This window comes from Parus major, chromosome 4 (genome assembly GCF_001522545.3).
Source record: "Parus major isolate Abel chromosome 4, Parus_major1.1, whole genome shotgun sequence".
In the NCBI taxonomy this organism is placed as follows: domain Eukaryota; kingdom Metazoa; phylum Chordata; class Aves; order Passeriformes; family Paridae; genus Parus; species Parus major.
This window is the reverse complement of record NC_031771.1, coordinates 52332763-52354470: the sequence shown is the minus strand read 5'-3', so window position 1 is coordinate 52354470 and position 21708 is coordinate 52332763. Positions and strand designations below refer to the sequence as shown.

General features: G+C 36.9%; 1 protein-coding gene across 10 annotated transcripts in view; it reads right to left on the bottom strand.

Moving 5' to 3' along the window:
• Positions 1 to 21708, bottom strand: part of KCNIP4 (potassium voltage-gated channel interacting protein 4) — a 386819-nt gene that overhangs the window by 16898 nt on the left and 348213 nt on the right. For all 10 annotated transcript variants that reach the window (XM_015624320.1, XM_015624328.1, XM_015624330.3 and 7 more), the window contains 2 exons: positions 21405 to 21529; positions 1717 to 1786 (listed from right to left, as the gene is read on the bottom strand). In XM_015624320.1, coding sequence (XP_015479806.1) covers positions 1717 to 1786; positions 21405 to 21529 — 195 coding nt within the window. The remainder of the gene's footprint in view (positions 1 to 1716; positions 1787 to 21404; positions 21530 to 21708) is intronic.

Below are 21708 nucleotides of genomic sequence, written 5' to 3'. Positions count from 1 at the left end.
GCAATCAGTGTAATTTCCTTTCTTTTGTTACTCTTGTGGCACCTTGTTATCCTCCTGTACCTTGTCCTGGACAGTCTTGGAAGTTGATTGAGGAAGTGACTTGCTGGGTGACATTGAAAAATTTCTTTGATTGTCCTGAAGGTTAAATTATTTTAGACATAATTTTGTTTGTTCAGATATGAATTGTCATAATGACACATTGTGTTGTACCTGGTTTTCCATCACACAGACAACTGGAGCACAGATCTACATGTTTTAATTTGGGGAAAAGTTTCAAGTCCTTTCCCCTTTAATACCAGGACATACATAAAATCATTATTTTAGGCACAACTGAAATTTAAAGTCCTCAGCTGGACACATTATTCTGACAAGACATTCAAAAATTTAAGAACTCAGTCTGGCTTCTTAGCTAGACATTCCACTGCAGTTCTCACCTCCTCCTCCAAAGGATGCCACTGCCCCAAAGGCCAGAGGAGGAGCAAAAGGATCAGCATTAACACCAAGAATAGGAGTAAAAATTCCATATATATCCATTTTAACTACATTAATAGTTTTTCTTCTCTATAACAACTAGATCTGGACGAATAAAGATTAGGGTTTACTCTCACAATATCTTTTGACTTTTAGAACAGGTGTGCTTTCTCTTTGCCCATAAAAAATTCTGGGTGTAACAATACGAAATACAATAGATTATTTTTTTTATTAAGTGTAGTAAAGGTGTAGTAAATTCCATAGAATTATTTTTACTACCCAAGGGTAACTACAAAATATTATATTTCAAACTGTAATTGTTAGTTTGTGCTTTTTAAAAGTTTACATAAAGAAACAATCAGTAGGCAGGTCAACCCTTCTAGCCTTTTTTGTTCATTTCTATTGAGTGTGCCTACTTCTTAATGATTTCAGAGATGGTAATCTGCACTGAATGCTGCTCTTTCCCTTCTAGGTCTTTATTCAAAATAAAACTAATGGGGAGATATTTTGTTCCTACCAATTAATATGGGTTTTTAAATAAAAATGAAAAGAAGGAGTTCTGAACACTCCCATGGAAAGGCACAAATCTCAAGAGCTCTGGGAGAAGCTGAAGAGGTGGCATTGAAGGGTTGTGAGAGAATATGAAGAGGGGTAACTGAATAGCAAATGCAAGTGGAAGAAGAGAGAGGAAAAAAAATCAAATTGAAAGAATCTGAGATTCAAGGAAAAAAAACCAAAACCTGTTACACATTTTATGTTACCTTCATTGCACTAAAAGATAATGGAAATAAAAAAATAAAAAAACTCCTGTAAATCAATTAATTGAAATTCAGGTCAGAAGAGAAACCCCACAGAATTAAAGGGGTGTTCTGCTATTGATATGAGAGGGTACCTGCAGTGCCTCCTACAGTTCCTCCTACTGAGAAAGGGGTTTTCTGAATAAAAGAGAATGGACAAGAATTTTTAGAAAGCTTAAAGAAAAATTACCTACTCAGAGAAAATTGTTTTTCAATGGTTTCCAAGCACAGGTAGTAACTTCATAACAGAAGACTGATTTTATGTAGATATCATTGCATATCATTCAGAAATACAGACTTAAAAATGTGTCCAACTATCAAGGAAGTACCCTGTGAGTTCAGACAGAGCTTGAGGCAACAATCTTGTTAATTTGAACAAGAGGATCTTTTGTCAGGCTCAGGAACTAACAGACATTCTGCAGTACAATTCTGTCTGCCAAATACTTACCTCCCTGTGGAAAGAACTGAGAGTAAATCTCTTTGAAGGTTTCTTCATTGACAACACCACTGGGGCATTCCTGGAAAAAAAGTAAATGACAAGAAATGAATACCATCCAATCTGGTCCACTCAGCTCATGTGTTCATGAGACCATCCACAACATGTCTGTGACTGACAGCTTAAAATCACACTGAAATATCTTCCTAAAGAATTCCCATGAGACAAAATTTCCTTCTATGCCGTGGATCTCAACTTCATTTGAGACCTGAGTGGCACATGTGAGCAGAACCACTGTGCTGCAGTGAGTGGAGCTGTTGTGTCACCTGTGGTGGCTCCCCCAGCTGCCATCAGCATTTGAATGGTATGGAAATCAAGCAGGAATGTAATGCTTGGGTATTACTGATAGAACATGCAGTCATATTCTACTGGAAGAGTTCTAGTCAATTAATTCAAAAGGCCCTGCCACTGAAGATCTTATTCTAACCTTGCAGATCCTTTTGCCTCTTTATATCTTTTTTCATAAACTTAAATATGTAACACAGAGTAAGTAGGAAGTTTCTGAATAGAGTGACTACAAAGAAAATGAAAGGAAGTGAAGGAGAAGAATAAAGATGGTTAAACCAATGACTTAACAAAAATGACTTATGCAATGAGGTAGGAAAAGCAGAAGGAACACTGTAGTTGTTTACTAAGTCAAGCATAAATATCCAAGACCAGAGAGCTGATTTCTAGTCTGGATCTTGCCAGATGGAGCAGAAGACTTTGGGCAATGTACTTAATTCCTCTTTTGCCTTAAATCCTTGTTTAACACAAAAAGAGGGTAAAAAGCCAAGAATGCTTTTTAAAAGAAAAGGACTTATAGAAAGAAAGAGAAAAAAGAAAAATGTAAATTAAGTTTTAAGGTTGATCTATATATATTTGACTATTATCATGCTATTTGGACTGAGGACTCAAACTAGTTCTCCTAGTCCTAAACTCAGGAAATCTAACAGCTTGAAATGAAGATCAAAACTAGTGTAACATCTTTTACCAGTGTTATAACAACTTTTCCTGTGAGAACAAATAGTATTCCAATTAGATCAAATAAGGACCAGTGAGATATTCACAGTTCTGGTGCCTTCTGCTAAGAAACAAATAGTGTAATCTTGAATTGAGAGACAAATGCACTGTCTGAGAAATGCATATCAGACCTTTAGGTTTAGGATTATTATGGTTTTATGTCACTTATCTAAATCAGTTTTTGATCATAACTAAGCATATACAAACATTATAGGTTTGGCCAAAAAACAAAAACAAACATCTGTGTCAGAGATACACATACAAGATTATTTGTTCCTGGGCACAGAGGCTGGCACTGATGCAGGCAGAGTTAGAGCTCAGGTCTCTGTAAGATGAAATAAATACTGACTGCCGGGCCACACTGCCTTTGAGGACTGGGAGAAACAGTGAAATCAACCTCTACCTTTCATTAGGTAAGGAGCAATCTGTAACTGAGGCGGCATCTCCCTGTCTGTCACGTCTTTGGGTATTAGCTCATTCTAAAACATCTTTCTCTGTCTTACCAGCTTTCCAAAAAGACTGTGGTCACACTGTCCCAATGGTTTCTAGCAGGTTTATCAGAAACAAGCAAGAGGACAAGAGGAAATGACCTCAGGTTGCCCCAGGGGAGGTTCAGATTGGATATTAGGGAAAATTTCTTCACTGAAAGGGTTATCAAGCATCGGAACAGGCTGCACAGGGAAGTGGTTGAGTCACCATCCCTGAAGATATTTAAAAGCATGTCGGTGTGGCACTCAGGGACATGGTTTAGTTATGGATTTGGAAGTGCTAACAGTTGGACTTGATGACCTCAGACATCTTTGTCAACCTTGATGATTCTATGATGTTATGATTCTACTATGCTGCTTGTGTTTGGGAAACCTCCTGGAGCTGTATAAGAGCATGTTATAAAGCAATAGTTTTACTAGGGTTCAAAGCACAATTAAGAAAACATCAGTGAATTCTTCAGATACTCATTGAAATAATATTATAGTTACTCAATGTAGAATATGTAACAAAAATATTTTATGACCTCCTCTTCCAAGCATATAATGGTATATGATCTATGTCATTCCCAGACCTGCAAGGGGAAGAATAAACAGCCTTTATCCTGAGACGAGTGTGAGTGTGGAAAAAGAAGCAGTGGCCTCTTTCTGTTCTGCAGGTATTTTTTTTTTTTTTTTCAGATAAGGAAAAAAAAAAGCTAGGCAAATTTTGAAGGAATTAAAGAGAAAACCTGTATTTTTGAATTTTTACAGGTTAGATGTTAACTTTTTTTTTTATTTTTCCTGAGAAGTTTAATAAACAATGAATGACAAAATGCACATTTAAGTTCATTTAACTCTGTGGCCTATTGACATGTAAAACAATCTTTTTCCCTTTTCCTTGGCTAACAAACACATTCAAACTATACTCATTTTGCAAAGAATGCTCTCCCCTTTTTTACAGGAAATGCCAACAACTCCAACTCTGTCAGTCCTAAGTCAGAAGCTCTGAAGACTGAGAGTCCCATTTCCTGACTGCATTTAAATGCTGTGACGTTAGAGGAGAATTAAGGATACTCTGCAAAATTCTATACGATTTATTGTTAGTTCAGAATGAGCTGGCAGACTTTGCAATTAGAGAAATACATGAAGTACATACCTCCTTATACCTCCTTTAAAGGCAGTTATTTTTTGTTTTTTTACTTAATAAGCTCTGGCTTCACCACACTGTTTGAAAGAATCATTGCTTGAAAAGGCAACCTACTTTCAGAGAATTATACATTAGCAGAGCCAGGAATGACATTTTGAGTTTCTCACTCTCCTGAGTTCCTCTGTTCTGTAGTTTCCTCTGTTCTTTGCCACAACGTTGCCAGTAACACTTTACCTTTTCCATCCTTGAAGGTCTGTAGAAATGGTGTCTTAAGGACATTCATTAAAAATCTGAGATGCTGGCCTATTACATTTACCAGAAATATCAGCTCAAACTTTTCTTTCTTTAGCACACATCTTTCCTTTGAGACTCTACATGACAGGGAACACTTCTGATCTTGAATAATTTCATTCTAAAAATATATGCGGCCAACATGATTTACCTCCATGACTGTACTTTTCTTGACTCATAAATCTTGTTTATGGTGTTTATCTAGAGATTTGTGCAGTTCAGGGAAAGAGATTAAATATTGTCATTGTTAAGTATTCCCCAAGGTTTTATGTCAATCTTTTGCTGACTTCTTCTATGTACCAACTATAATTAAAAAAAAAATCTATCTAACCTTTCATTAAACTATTATAAAAGAGAGGAAACTCATTAAATAGTTTGAAAGAAAAATGTGAGGCTTATTTAAAGAATTTCCTATATTTTTTCTTTCCTTGATCTGAATATAATTTATTTTGTTACAGCAATTTTCTGTTTGACAATCTTTTAAAATTGCATTAATGTATTATATTTTCCTTCTGGAGAATAAAAATGAGGGAATTTTCAACTTGAAATGAGTCCAGTTATCTCTCTTTTAAAGAGAAAATAATGTAAACTGCCAAACAGACAGAGAATAATAAATATGATTCTGCCTTTTGATGATTACTCTTGCTTGCAGTTTTGCTGCTGGGATATTACACCTTCAGCACATGGTCTTATGAGCCACTCCAAACCCTGTAAATTATTTACAAACCTCATACTGATGTCTAAGATAGCTCTCCTTCAGTATTTTTAAAAATACTGCAGTAGGTGATTCTTCTTTACTACTTAATCAACATCCTTTTCAGACAAGAGGCAAACCAAGAAGACACAAAAACAAAGAAATAGTGAAATGTAGAAAAGAGAATGAAGGAGAAACAAACTCAAAGCTCAGACTTTTGTCTGCATAACAAACAACTCTGAATGATGGATAAAGCTGGAGTTTTGGCAACTTTGAATATCTTTTAGTTATGGACTTTTGCATGACAGGTTTCCCATCCCTTGCTTCATCTGCTGTTTCAGTTTTCATACTGCTTCACTTCAGATACATGTTCATGTCCATTGATTTAAACATCTTCTCTTTTTGCATGTACTTATAATGCTCTATGTACATGTGCCTTCTAGGATATGCTTTCAGCCTCCTTTTCTTTCATGCTGTTGATTCTGACCAGATACTTCACCCTAAGAAATGTAATTATTTTATTTAATACATTTCTATAATTCAATACATTCATTCATTAGTATTGTAGCCATTTTACTTGGGAGTACTTTTAGAATTAAAGATGTATTTACCAAATAACAACAGGGCTAAATTGAAATTTTTACCTACATTAGAGCTGCATGGTAAAAATAAATAATTTTTTAATTTACTGTAAATTAAAAAACAAATAAATTTGTAATTTTGTAACTTAGTTCTCTGTGGTAAATATAAATAAACTTGTCCATGCTATATGCATCAGGATTAGATTTCATCACCTATTTGTTTTGAAGTGAGAGCAAGTGTGATTAATTTTCTGTCCTGAAAGTACTCTCAGAATGCAGAGTTCACTTTTGATACTGGTTTATTTCTAAGATATAAAAAGCACAGAACACATGTCAGAAATTATCTTTGTGAAAAGGGGCTGGGTGGCATTTCTGGAATTCTGATTGCACTACTGGCCAATATAGAAGAAACACCAAGAGCAGGGTAAAAATCCTGCAGCAGCTATTAAAAGTGAACTTACTCTAGCAGGACTTCAAAGTAGATGATGCAAACAAAATGAGGTGTCTGGGGGAGAGAAGGTTTTGAAGTTGTTAAAGAGAAAACAAGTGTAGTACAAAAAATATCTCAAAAGATGTGCTTAAAAGAGATGCCATGCACTAGCCTGTGAAGCAGCCTCAGAAAACTAATTCAGAGAAAAACCTCTCTCTTGAAATACTTGAAATGTGGCTGAACAAAGCACTAGAAATTAAGATTGGAAAAAATAACCCAGGAATAATAAGACAGTTCAAAAGACTTTTTCTCATTAACATAGATTTTAAGAAATCACAGAAAACCATATTTATTCTCCTTTTCTTTTTTCTTTTCCTTTTCTCTAAATACTGCTAGAAGAATAAATAACAGAAGATTATGTGAGGAGAAGAGAGATGCTGTTTTCCTGCCATAGATGTCCCAAGAGAGCAACAAATTCACAGAGGTGGAAATACAAGCAAAGTATTGTCCATTAGGTGTTGGTAAAATTTTAAGGGGTTGCTTCAACTATAAACTAAAAAGAAATCTGCCATGCATTTTTATTCTATTCTAGACAGTAATTTCTCTGAACAGCTTCTTCGAATTGCTGCCTTCTGGACTGCTGCATTGTCAGTATTTGGGCTCCTGCATTGAAACACCTCTTTTAGAAACTGCCTGAAGGACAGAAACATTTAGTTTCCTTTGTATAGATTTATCATTCAACATGTCAACACATCAAATGGGAGCTTGGAGGACATTTTTAGGAAATCAGTGCACGTATGAGAATTGCAGTGACTACAGAAGAGATACCTGCATTGGCTCTTTTGGTCAGGAAATTTATTATTCACCCAACTCTGTGTTCTCCTTGAGCTTTGCTGTTTGCCTACTGTAAAAACCAGACTGTTAAAGCAGTGGGAGGATGATTGGCAGGACAGTGTCTCAAACAACTCACAAAGGACGACAATTTGTTTTATTCTATCTTTACACCTATCATTTCGGGGTCTGCCCAGGCCTATGCTATAATGGAACAAGTCCAGACCTTACCTGCCTTTCTTCTGAAAGGCTGTTGAAGGAGCTGCTGTTCATTACCAAGAAACATGCTGAGACAAGAGGAGCAGAGACTGCTGCAGAAGTGATGGGTAAAGAAAAACTTTGAACACAAGTCAGGTGTCCAGTCAGGAGCAGTGGCCACCAAACAGGCTCAAAGTCTTTCCTATTTTGCAGGAGAGTTGTTTTTTTTTGCAGTATATTAACATGTTTTGCAGTATATTAACATGTTTTGCAGTATATTAACATGTATAAGACACATGAAGAAACTCAGAGAGTAGACATTGTAAAAGCTCAATATAAAAGGTGGTGTGAGGAGTTTCAATTTTTATTTACTACACTACTGGAAATTAGCTTTAATGAAAAATTTAAGGCCAGAACTAAGATGCTTTTCCTCTGTGGAATTTTGTCCCCACTATGTATTACAATATATAAGTGTGAATATATTTATAATGATCTATTTCTAGTTTGATGGATTTTCACTCATTTTCTCTAATAAATAACCTATGTTCAACTCAATTATATTGAAAACCACTGGTGTTTTTAACTTCAATTTTCATTTCCATATTTTGTGTTATCAGGAAAGGGACAGCTATTAATTTAACCTCCTGTTATATGAAATTGAATTATCTCTTGGTTTTATTTTTTGGTTTTTTAATTTAGTTTCTCATGCTAGTTTTCTCAGCAGTGGGCTGTAAAAAATCACTTTCACAGCATCTCTTCTTTATTGAAAAAAAAAAATTGGTTTGGACTTTTAGAAATAACTTCCATGCCATCATATAAAAAGATATTGTAGCAAAAGAAAGTGATGAATGATGAAATATGTGTAACCAAAATTATATCTTGGATCAGATTTATTTATTTCAAGAGGGCCTAAATATCTCCCTAGGACAGTTTGCTATTGTTTTCATCTATTGCAGAATCAATCCTTATAGTTCAGAACACAAAAGAATATACTCTAGTTTTGCATCCTTGAATATAGTTGTGAGCCTAGAGAACTAATAGTGATGGTGGTTAAGAAATATTTTCTCCAGTCTTTATAGAAGCTATATGGGATGAGAGACATACAGAGCAATGGTTAGGGAAATGCTTAGGGACACTTAGGGTGTTACCTCAGAAAGCCTTTTGCCCTTACTCTTAAATCTTCCAATGAATTTGCCTATTTGGATACCACTGTAAAGCTTAAGCTGTTTTATAAGACTCAAAAGAAAGAAGGCAGACCCAAACACAGTGCACTAATTACTGGGTCTAAATGGACAACTTTCCTTTCAATCTTTCCTCTTTGATTTGAAATACTGTAGGATTACTTCAGCTAAGGATTCACAGAGGGTTGCATTTTCATTTCTATCACAGGAGCTGTAAACTCATTTTATAGCTCAGTGGCGACAGTCTACATTTCTAGGAATGTTGTGGCAGTTTTGATTTGACAGCATCTCTATTGACATCCATTGGTGAAATACATGTAAAAACTCTTTTCAAGCTTTGTCTCATCAGGTAAAACACAAAAGTCGCTTCTACTTAGCCACCTGTAGAAGAGATACAATAATGTTTCCCTATGGCACAGCAAAGATGTACCACATTTTAAGCCTCCCACTGAAGGATACTCTAATGAACAAAAGGTTCTCTCCACCCCCTACTTGCTATGGCAGTTTCAGAGGAAAACAAGCAGAAATAAAGGAACTGGCTCACATCCAGCATGTGTGGCTTCACACAGTAAATAACAATCAACGCTTTGGCTGCTTCCACAACTCAGCAGGCGAGGTGCCAGCAAATGCTTTTAATCAGAGCCATTCTTTGTTTAGCAATGCCCACTAACAAGTGAAAGCTTTAGTTTCTTATTATTAGCACTGGCAGTAAAACAACAGTAAACAACACAGCTATAGATTTGAACTTAAAAGCTCACACGAAAGCTTGTTACACCAAACCCCATGGATGAGTCCCTGGCATCTGAATGGTGCTTAGTGTTTCTGCCCTTACTTGTCACTGCAGGATGGCATTTTACAATCTTGACTTGACAGATAAGCAGGAAATATAATTAAACTAAATGCAACAGAACCCATACTTCAGCAGTACAGCTTGTTGTAAACACTTTGGCAAACACAAGGTGCTCACCCTCTTGGGAAAAGCTGTATTTAGGTGAGCACTGCTTTGGTGACTTGCCTTTCACACATTCCCGTGTGAGTTATTTTAATCAAGTCTCTTCAAATCAGCTGAAATCCTAGGAGAGGAGAAGGAATAGCTCCATATTAGCAAGTGCTGGTCCCTTGGGTGTACTCCATTAGGCCCACTTGAGTGATTCTCTAGAGCAGAATGGAGAACATTGCCAGTCCCTAAAAGCAATATTTTAAGGTAGGTCAATCCCCTTATTTAAAACCATGGAACATTTATTTTGTTTTTCTAACATGAGGGTGCATTGTTTATCCTAGAAGCTCCTTGTACCCTTGAAGAGTGGAAGATTCACTGAGGAAGAAACTGTACTAAAAACCTTCTGTTAAATGTTAGTAGACTTGTGCCATCTTTATATAGCCATATCTGAACACAGAAAAGCCTGAACTTAGCTCAAGGTATTTATGAAGCAGAAGCAGCATGTCGGGGGTGAAAAAGTACTATATCCTGTCTTAAATGCTTGTCAATCAAGTAGATCTTGATACTGATATCAAGCCAAATTTTCACTTTAATAATGAAGTAAGAACACTGAGTTTTGCCTTCCTGAGACATATGCCTGAATGCAAGATTGGCTGAAAGTGTGTCCTAAGTCATGGTATTCCCTTATTTTTCAGAGTGGTTGCTCCTTCTTTCAAAGATGTGCAGTGGTAAAGCCAGACAGGTCAATATTTGGTTAGTGCTATGTACAATGAAAAGACCAAGGAATTTCAGTGCCTACAGCCTCCTGCTAGCTTGAAGAAATGGCAAAGAACATAAAATTCAATGGGGACTGGTTTAGACACTGAAAATCAAACACTGTGCTCATTATTTATATTTTATATGGTAATACATTTACCCTTTAACAAAGGTTTTTGCTTTCTCCACTACTAACAACACTTTGTCTCAGGAGAAGAGCCCCAGCAGTGCAAATAGAAGAACAAATGTGCTTACCTACATAAATATTTATAAAACTGAGCCTGACATTAGCATAAGTTGGAGCTGATTCACCAAGTACAGTGGGGAAAATCGGACACAATTGAGGGAATGATGTGTATGGGTCTGCTGTGGGTGAGAGGGAGATGTGGTCTGTGGGAAGAAGTGCCTCTTCCCTGTCCACACAGCGAAGGCAATATGCTTCATCCTAGAGGAACTCTGGCCCTCAGTGTCTGAGACACGGTCCCCTCCCCGCGTATGAAAACCTCACTGTCACTTCTGTGCTTGCCCAGTCCACCAGCTCAGCACACTGACACTTTTATTCTGCTGCCCAAGGGCCTCCCCAGGGTGTGGGTCCATGATAAGGAGAAGACATTTGACCACAAGACCACTTGACCACTGCCCATGGTGATCATGGAAGGACCAGAGTGGGCTTTGTGGTCATACATCTAAATCCTTCGGAGAAGGAGGGCTGAACAGTTCCATAAGACAAGGAAGGATGTACCATTACTGCTTATAAAGGAGATACTATTCCTATAATTCAAAGACATGAGAAAAGCATCAGAATGAAGTCTGAAGTTTAGCAAGACATATGAACTGATAATTCTTTAAGCACAGCAAAAAATCTAAATGAACTACATGAATCTTCTTTAGATTGTTCTGGATCTTTCCTCAAATGTGGATACTTGATACATTGCTTTTGGCAGCATATTTAAAATCTGTAGCATCAGTCAAATCATTAGAACTGAATACTTAAATAAACCTATATAAATGGTGATTGATAATTGCTGGCATATTGTCATGAAAACATGAACAGCATAGAGAAATAATAAAAGGAGAACACATTACTAAGTTAAAACAGGTAACAGGAAGAATAAAAACAGATAACTAGGCAATCAGAAAGATCTAAAAAGAATCATCCATCAATCAGTTCAGACCTAAAAAAGAGATTTCATTTCTCATAGTCATACCATTCCTTATGGAGATACATTGAAGCTGAAATTGCTGGACATAAAAACTTCTTGCACAGTCTGCTAAGTTTATGGCACATTAAGTTTGTCTTTGTTTCATGCCCACAGATTTTGAGAACAGAATAGGAAATTAAGGCTGTTGTAACTTATGCTCCATTACAGGGGTGGTACCATGCCTCTTTTTCAGTGGACTATTGACTTGGTAGCCTGTGCATCTAAATACAGTGCTTAATGCTGACATTTTAAATCACAAGAAAAATCACATTCATGTTGGTTTTTTGATACTTGTAATTGCTTGTAGATAGTATTTCAGATAGAAATACTGCTATATTCAGTCACTAAGAGTTCACTTTTAAAAGTTGTTCTTGGCAATTCTTTTTTCTGAGGTCACTCTGAAGGTGATCACAGCATCAGAGATGCATAAATGGAGTGAGTAAATAATTGTTAGAAATACATAAAGTGCACATAAAGTGCTTCCTAGATCAGTGTGTTTTCAGGCATGAGTTTACTGTGATTCAAGCAATTGAAATATGGACAGATATGGGGCTTGGCCATTGAGGGGTAAAGTATCTCACTCAAATACATTTCACTCTTACCACCGAGGAATTCAGTGTTCATTTTTCTCTCCTCTAGGGATGAACTTTGCTATCTCCAGCTCCTGGGAAAGTTCAGTTTCCCACAGCCACCAGCTCCCCCACTGGTACTCCCCACTTGGTTCCCAAGATGTGTTTGAGGAGGCTTTGATCAATGGCTGAGACACAATCTCTCAGATAGCCAGGGACCTCTGAAAGGTTTTGGCTGTCAGACCAGAGACATTAAATTGGGCAACTGTCAATGTGAAGCCCACGCAGGCCCTGAAGCTCTGGTATAATGCTCTCAGGCAACCCAGAAGGCTTTTCAGTGTGATAGTTAAGGCTTTTAAAGGTGTGTGGCAGTTAATAAGCCAGACAGCAAGCCAAAAGTTCGGAGTCTTCAGACTTCAAGTTTCATGCTGTGTTTACTGAATCATGCTGTCCTCTGAGTTACTGGCTCCTATTTCTTCTCTGACACTCACCGCAGCTAAGATCTTTTAAGAATGTTTCACAATGGAATTCATTGGGTTGAATAACTTCCATTACTTAAAAGCTAGTATGAGAATCATTCACATAATTGAAGTGCAACTGTGCAAATGTCCAGCTGATCTAAACAATATGGGCTCTGACAGACACTTTCACTCAAAGGTAAATGCAAGTTGACCCAAGACTTGTAATAAACTTCCTTGACACTGAAAGACTTGACCTTGAGGCTTTGTCACTTGTGATTTGCTGTTTTGTTTGAAGATTTACCAGTGTTTATTTTTAGCACAGATGTTCATCTAAAGACATTTGTAAACAGAAATTAATCCTGTTGAAATAAAGAAAGGACTTCCATCTGTTTCACTTATTTCTAACAAAACCTGTAGGTAGCTAATTTTGTTCACATTGATCAGAAATTTAAAATCAAAAAAATATAAATATCCAAAATAATTTGGAAATTCCTGGGGTCCATGACAGATCCCTGAGTCCAGCACAAATAAGATTTATCTGTCAAATCCATAGAACCCAAAAGGTTGAACTGTACTTTCAAGAAGTTTCACCAGAAGATGTATTTATTCCCTCTCCCCTCATTTTTCAGGCTTAGAATCCCCATCTGAAAATACCACATGCTGCATCAGAATTGGAGGGGAACAGAGAAACAACTTAGTACAATTTTTAATGAAGAATTTTGTACACAAATTATTTAAAAGTAAGGAAACTGGTAGCCATAAAGCCTAGTAGAGGGATTTTTGAATGCTGCTGTCTCAACTGATAAATATTCTCACAGAACCATTTTATGTTAAGCTGTGTGTTATAAAGTACAATGCTTATAGCAGTTACAGTTAATATGCATTGCACCTCATGAAGAAAAGGGGATGGGCAGAGAAAGGAGAGTAAGAGGTGTCTCCTTACTAAATTTTTAAGTTACAACATCATCAGAGCTGCATTGCACCAAATGTTACTGCTCTAATGTTAGTGATTACCCAGAAACCAAAATCCAACAATTGCACATAAACACCAGGCTCTGCAGTGCTTAGTCCAGATGCTGCAAGAAAGTAGCTGCAGTGAGCTGTAGCCAAAGACAACATTTGGCTGCTCGTATTTCAGTACATAAACATTTATATTCCAAACTGATGCACATAAAAGCTCATGTGGTAGAAAACAGCTCTTCCAGCAGATGAGTTACACTGAGCATCTGGCTGGTAAAGCAGAAGGTCTGCACTGTGCTTCCAGTGTCAGCCTGGCACTCGTGAGCCCCAGGGAGAGCACAGCGGAACACAGGACAGGGTACTGCCAATTCCAAATACAAGGGGCTCACAAGCACACAAAAAAATAAATTTCCACCAAAATCTGATGCTTCCTTTTTTATTTTTATTTTTATTTTGTTTTGTTATTTTACAAAGAAGAACTTCAGAGGCATTTGGTGCTCTGGACTACTATTACTATTGGATTCTTAAAATCACAGTCTTTTTGTAGGTTTCTTAATTAGAGATTTGGCATCTACTTTTCTCAGAGATAATTCATGAGCAAGCAGTCACTATTATGAAGACAGTCTTTGGCAGGCTAGATGACATTTTTTCCCTAGTGAGCACGACATGAAGTACCTCTGTGCAAGCCATGGGATGAATAGAAGTGTAGGGACTGAGTTCATTATTAACTTTCAGAAAGAAGTCTTCAATCTCTGCCAGTAACTGAGACTAATTGAAACAAATATCTCTACTGAACACATTAAGATCTGTAAATTTGTGATGACTGGCAACTACATTCTAGGTCTGTCAAACTGTTCTTCCAAATTATTTTACTTGAAAAACTTTTGAAATGTTTCAAGTCTCTTTACTAACACTTGAAGAAAATACATGTTGAATGTAAGAATTATTTATTTCTCAGTTTGTTAAAAAGATGTTTACATAGCTTTGTTTGAAATATGGAAGAGTTCTCTCTAAGTTCCTAGCAAATGAATGCCAGGGCTTTTGTAAAATAATAACAAAATTCTTCCTTGGCAAGGGCTGGTTATTTTAAAGTAATTTAAAAAGTTATTCAGACGTCTAAAGTTGATAAAACAATTTATCTGAAGCACAACTGGAAAACAAGAACTCAAATTTAAAAAAGGAGATTTGAGCTATGTGCATTATACATGTCTACTGAAACCCTAGAGAGAAAAAGATTTACAGAAATCTGTCTATTGACAGCACACATGGTATCTAGCTTCTAGGCTTGCTTGAGCTTCATCATGCTGTTGTCTATTGTTTAGTTTATCAAGACAAACAAGTAACACGAGTTTTCTAACCTGGGTAGATGTTAATTTCCAGTTTGAATTAGTACTCTCTGATTTCCTTGTAAGATTTTGAACGTCCATTTACTTTTTTTCCATTTTATTGGCAATTCTATGCTCTAAGTTCAGCAGGTTTATATGCACGAGGCACAACCTGTTCAGATGTCATCACTATGTCTATCTGAAAAGACAAGTAGTTGGTACTTCTGTGTATGTACAAGCTCTGTATGTCCACAACACTGGTGTTCAAACACTGCTTTGTGCAGAGGGGTCAGCACCTCTGCAAAAGCTTTCAGCGCAATAGGAATGTCTCATGCACTGATGCCCAGTAGAGCATCCCTTGTTTGATATCCAGAGTCACAGAGGGGTATAGCTCAAATGGTTTTACTATTGATTCATGTTAGCCAAGAAAACCAGGTAGGAACCTTTAACTGATCTATATTTTTCTTCTAGGCTCTGTTCTGTTGGGTCAGAAATTCTGCATTTGGAAAGATCTTGCTAAGACTGCTTGCTGTGAAGCTCTAAGACTTGTACAGACAGTCATCACATCCTAAGGAAAAGCAACTGCACCGACTGCTGGTCAAATGAAAAATCTTCCTTGCTGTCCTAGGGCTCCCCATGGGAGGTTACAAAGCATATTTAAGCTCTAAGCTAGTTCATCCACAAGAACAAACTTTGGAGGTCTGATGTCAGGGGCAAAATACTCTTGCAGTAGTGCCATTTCCACACATACTCAGTTTGGGGTTTTTCCTCTCTGTTCTGATATGTATTAATCTTGAATCTGCACTTACTCATTGCAAAAGAAACATACAGGTTCAGTATAGAATTGAATGTGATCACAACAAACTGAAGACATCCTGTTGTCTCTGTGAGATAGATGACACAGCCAATTCACAGAAAGCTGATCCAAGCTAAATTTTATTACTTCTTGTAGTGTGAAAGCCTCTGTTTCATAATATACAATGTTCCAGAGATATAAACTAAGAGGATTATGTTGTCATTGTCCCTTGTCATGCTTTAGAACAGGTGGAAAAGGTTAAGTAAGAAAGCAAGGAAAATTGAATGGAGTTTCAAAATCTCTGTTTTGGATCATCACAGAGGTATTTTAACTCTTTACAATGCCCATTTTTTAATCTCTTCAATAGTCAAATGTCTATGTCTCTTGTTAGTACAAGATGTCAATCTGTACTAAATAATTTCTAATCAAGACATTGATTATCTTACAAACTACATTTGAAAGATAGGTGTGAAATACTGAACTGTACATCTCCATTAGCCATAGGTCAGAGGCTGTGCAAAGCCATAAAGGTATAAGCCATCCATGTGCAGGACACTGAGATATGTTTCTCATACCTTCCTTCTTACCAAGTAGCTTCCAATTCCAGTGAAAAAACAAATGTACATAGTATCAAATATTAAAGAAAAGTTAAATCATTCTGAAAACTTTAACTTTGGTACTCAAGATTACATTGAGGTGTTTCAGCTTTTGCATAAGTTAGTGCATATCCGGCAAAATGCACATTATATACCCAACTTTAATCTTTATTAAGATTAAACAAAAAATTGCAGGAGTAGAAAAATTATTTATGCAGTGAAAATTATTTGTATTCCATGTACCAACCCAATTTCACTTTTCTAAATCTCAATTACTTTCACAAAATTTATAATTTTTCTTTTGATTTTTAACACTTTAATTAAATGGGAAAATATTCAAGCACAAAACTCAAAAGCTTTAGACAATAAATGATCTTTTTCACCTCTGAAACTAGCTTCCTTTAAACTTTCTGTGATACTCACAAATGCAATATACAGCAATACAATGTTTCCATCAAATAATAACTGAGATAGAAAAATCTCTGAACAAATTAGCATATTTCAATTTATGCACAAAGATGGGTAGTATGATGAGGGAACCGATCTTTGAGTTGTAACACTGTCAGATTTATTTTCTTACTATCCTTCTTTGTCTCATTTGCAAAAGAGAAGTGTCTTAGAAATGCCGTTTTCCCAATAAATGTCAAAAGTGTGGAGCTGCCTATTTAAAGCTCCAGTATGTGTCCACAGAGATTTTTATGCATTTATGACTTCAATTTACATTTTCTCTGACATACAGGCAAGATAAAGGTTCATGAAAAATCCTTCCAGTTTTCTGGAAACGTCTAAGAGTTTCCCAACACAGAGCTCTACAAGAATTTTACAAGAATAATCAACCAAAATGAAAAGATTATTAACATTTAAATTTAGTACAGGAGCATCTTTTGTGCAGCAAAGGCATTATCTAGGTATTTTTTAAATGGACATTTTTAAAACTGGGAGAGATCTATCAATGGACAAAAGATAAAGCAAGACCACATGTTGAGTCCATGCTTGATAGTCTGTACAATTTCTTGTGAAGTACCACTTGTACTAGGACTGCCACAGAGCCATTGGTTTGAAAGGTTAATGACTGCAGCAATCACAATTTCAATTTACAAGAAATGGGATGACAGGAAGCCAAATACAAATTGGAAATGTCCCACTGTGATGGCAGCAGAGCAACAATTCATCAACAGCATAGGAATATTGTAAAGCCAGAATGCTGGGGACAACCTTTTCAGCCTGAGAAGGGCTTAGGCCTTATATTAAGCTCATTTTTCAAGGTTAGTATAGAAGCTTAAAAATGGCTAAATTACCTAACATAAACATAAGTTCTCCCTTGATAGTTTTCCATATAATAATTGTTAGGTCATCTGAAGGTGCTTGCCCCACCTCCTTACATCTTCTTTAGTGTATATCCCCTTTCATTTTAGATGTTGACTTTGAGTTCTACCAAAACAGCCATTGTCACAAAGGCATTTCAATCATTTTCCAGCATTCCCTGCAATTATACTCTACCTCTTGCTTACTCAGAGCATCAGCTCTACTACTGGGAGTAGTAGATGGGATCTGAGACTTTCTAAAGCTTTCAGGTGTTTACATACACACAAAGATGCTCTGTGAGACCCTGTGCTCCTTCCACCTGGATTTTGCATGTAATTTGTGTACAGTGGAAAATCAAATTGGTGATAATAAATCAAACTTTGTAATATCACCACTCCAGAAATGCAGGTGATTTTACTGCTTTCTCATCTGAAGTCAGTCAGAACTGTACATGTAAGCAACCTGAAGTCAAAAATAACAAATAACCGGAAGCAAGCTACAAAAAGTTCTTTCATCCCTATCTCAGAACAGACATCCTAAAACTCGACAGGATTCGGGGAAATAAGCAGGCTGAAGTGAGATTTTAGAGACAAAAGCTTTTCAGTTAGTACTAACGTGCTGTAGGGCACTGCTAATTTCATCTAACAGGACCACAACCTCAGCAGAACTACACTAACTTAAATTCATGTTTTAATTTATCTTGCTTTATATACTTAAAATATTGAAGAAAGAGTAAGTCAGGCGAAAAGTGTAAAGCATAGAGGTAGGATCTGCACAAGATTTTGATGACATGTTAAATATGAGTGCCTGTGTGTTTCATTAAATCTTTTCAGTAGGTTCCTTCTTAGTGGAATGATTAAAGAGAATATCACAGACTCAGAGAATGACTGGGGTTGGAAGGAATCCCTGGAGATACCTGGTTGCACTCTCCTGCATAAACAGGCCCACCTAGAGAGGATACCCAGGACCATGGCCAGGGAACTAACTTTTGGATATCTTCCAGCAGGAAGATCACATAAACTCAGGGAGAAACCTGTGCTGGTGGTCAGTGACCCTCACAGTGAAAAACTTTTCTGATGTACAGAGGGAACACCCTGTGTTTCACTTTGTGCCTGCGGCCTCTGGTCCTGGAACTGGGCACTACTGAAAGAGCCTGGCTCCATCTTTACATCCTCCCTTCAGATATTTATATATGCTGGTAAGATCCCTGCTGAGCTTTCTCTTCTCCAGACTGATCGGTCTCAGCTCTCCCAGCCTTTTCCCACATGAGAGGTTCTCCAGTCCCTTACACGTGTTTGTGACCCTTTGCTGGACCCTCTCCACTCTGTTTTCTCCACATACTTTTGTTTTACTGGAGAGCCCAGAACTGGCCACAGCACTTTGGATGTGGCCTCACCAGTGCTGAGTGAGTATGGTGTAGCCTCCCAGGGCTCCCTCAACCTGCTGGAAATGCCTTACCTACAACAGAACTGCCCTTTCTGCACAGACAGACACATTTTATGGCTCATGGCCAACAAAGCAAGTCAGTGTCCAGCTGGGCGGCACCCAGGAGACGTTGGCACACGAAGCAGATGCGTGAAGCACGCAGGAGTGGAAATACTGGCAGGAGAGCACTAAGCTGGATCCCAGTGTGAGAAGGCAGGTGGCCTGTGGCAGGTGGAAGAGGATGATGGAGCACTGTAAGGAGGAGATTGTCCAAGCACAGACCATGGGAGACATTGCAATGCCATTGTGGATCAGCACCCACCAAAGCCACTCAAGATCTATTCGATAAAAGGTTGATATGTGACAGGAAAGGTGAATTAATCAGCATAGATGAGCTGCTCACAGAGCTGAGGTAGACCTGTCTTACCAGTTCTCTGAAGTGATTAGAGAACTGTGATCTAGCACCACATATTGCAGCAGAAACTGGTAATACAAAAAATAAAACAAACTCACACTCAAGAAAAAGTCTGAAATTACCCATTTCTGAAATTTTATGCTTGGTCTAAAGAATATTGCTTTAAACTGATTTATCTTTATAAAAGTCACTGGGCACACTTTACAACATTTTAGATCATAATTAATAATTTTTGCAGTGATATTATATACAAAAACACTGAAGGTCATGCCCATTAACTCTATCTAGTCAAAGATATGTTACACATGCACGTCTTGAATTATCATGTACTGATAAGGAAATGAAACATATGGCTAAAAATGTGTTACCATGTCTTATCTTCAACATTTCTTTAATGTAAGTAGAACTTACATCTTGGAAAAGAAAAGCATATGAAGAGCTGGAATTCCTCTTTTCAGAAAATTCTAAAAAATATATAAATTAAAATACTTCCTTATAATCTATTCTCTTTCTGCATACTTCATTTTATACAAAGAAATAATAGGTTCTTAGTTTCTGAAACTCTAAGAATAATTATTCTTGGAGAAACAGACAGAAGGCTTATTTTATCTACTACACTTTGTACCTTTTTGCCTTTGATAATTAGGGACATTAGATCATGATTTGAAATGCCTGGAGAATATTGTCATTAGCAGGGGAAAGTTCTCTGGAAACCTGAGGAAATGAAAAGCTTTTAAGAGCAATCACCGTTAATCATTAACATGCCAACATTACTTTCTGGAACTGACGATGATACAGACAGGACACAGTAAGTGACTCTGCCTTGCTTGCACTGTAAGCTTTTGATAAAAATATATGTTTAAAACATCCCTTTGCATGTCTTGCTTTCTTTACAGAATTCTTTACAGAACGCAGGAGAGCTGAGAGCTCCACAAGAATTTACACTTCTTGTATGAGCTATTGAAGATACCCTCGCTGATTCCATAATGGAGCTTCATTGTGTTTTTATTAACTCATCTGAGTAGTAAATGCCATGGGCAAGAGGTCGTCCCTTTTCACCCAAGAAGCATGAAAGAAACCTAAACTACAAGATGATAAATGCAAATAAATTTATCTTTAGCTTCAGCTTAGCAGAAGAAATAGCATCTACACAGTTGCAATATTTACAGCTGAAATTATAAATTAACTTTAAACACTGATGATTAAAAATTTGCTATTATTAATTTTAATTTTATATTTCTCTAATATTTTCTATTCAATGTTAACTGCATATAATATTCTTCATATTTTTTAATCAGATGAAAGACAGTAAAATTAATAGAGAAAAGGTCTATTTTTAAAGAAAACTTACTAATCTTTTTGAGTCTTACTTCTTTGCTATACTAGCCATGCATGCCTCACAAGTCAAAGACGGGCCCAGCACTCCAGGGCAGCTGTACACACTGGAAAATGAGTCAGACTACACCCATGAACTGCAGTCCTCACTTGGAATCCCTGCCAAATAAAACATTGGACCTGCCACTACATCACACCTTATCTGCAAAAAAAATAAAAATAAAAAAAAATCAAAATTACTCCTAGTAAAGGGATCTAAGAAGTTTATAGATTTGTAGAGCTAGTGAGAACTGATGAAGTTGTCAACAGCTGTTCACCAAATAAAAAAGTCATCTAGGGAAGATGAAGTCAATTACTTCTTGTGAAAGCTCCTGTGAATACAACAATCAAAATCTTTCATCTTACTGACCAAATTCTTCAGTACTCTTCCATTATTGCATCCTTAGACAAACAACCTCAACACAACTTTCAATATGACTTTGAACAAAGTCGTACTATACTAAGTTATAATTACTCTCTCCTTGTTGTTTTCTATTTTTTCTGCATCTTTTGTTCATTAAATAGTTTAACAACCTTAGACCTATTGTTTCAGAGTGATTGTTTCCTCATCTGATCAGACATGCAGCATTTAGCTACTGAATGTCATGTGCTGCATTGCTAGTCAGTCTTACACAGCTGAGACTGAGCGGCATATCCCACAAACAGATTGAAAATTCAAAAAGGAAATGCTTACATTCTTGAAACCTCTATATAAGATCTGAAGTTCCTTCTTTGTGAATTTACTCTGTGCTTCCAGCAGTTCAAGAGCTTCAGGTCTATGTCGTACTGTGGCCATTTCCATTTCATCTTCTACAGTGTCTGCAGAGTACAAGAGACAGAAGGAAATCTTAGCAAGAAGTACAGGAGGTATAAATACCCTTTCAAAAAGACAAAGAAGAAAAATGGAGAGGAAGGAGAGGGAGGAGAGGAAGGGGAGGGCAGGTGGGTGGGTGGGCAGAGAAAGAAAGAAAAAAAGAAAGAAAAGAGAGAAAGAGCAA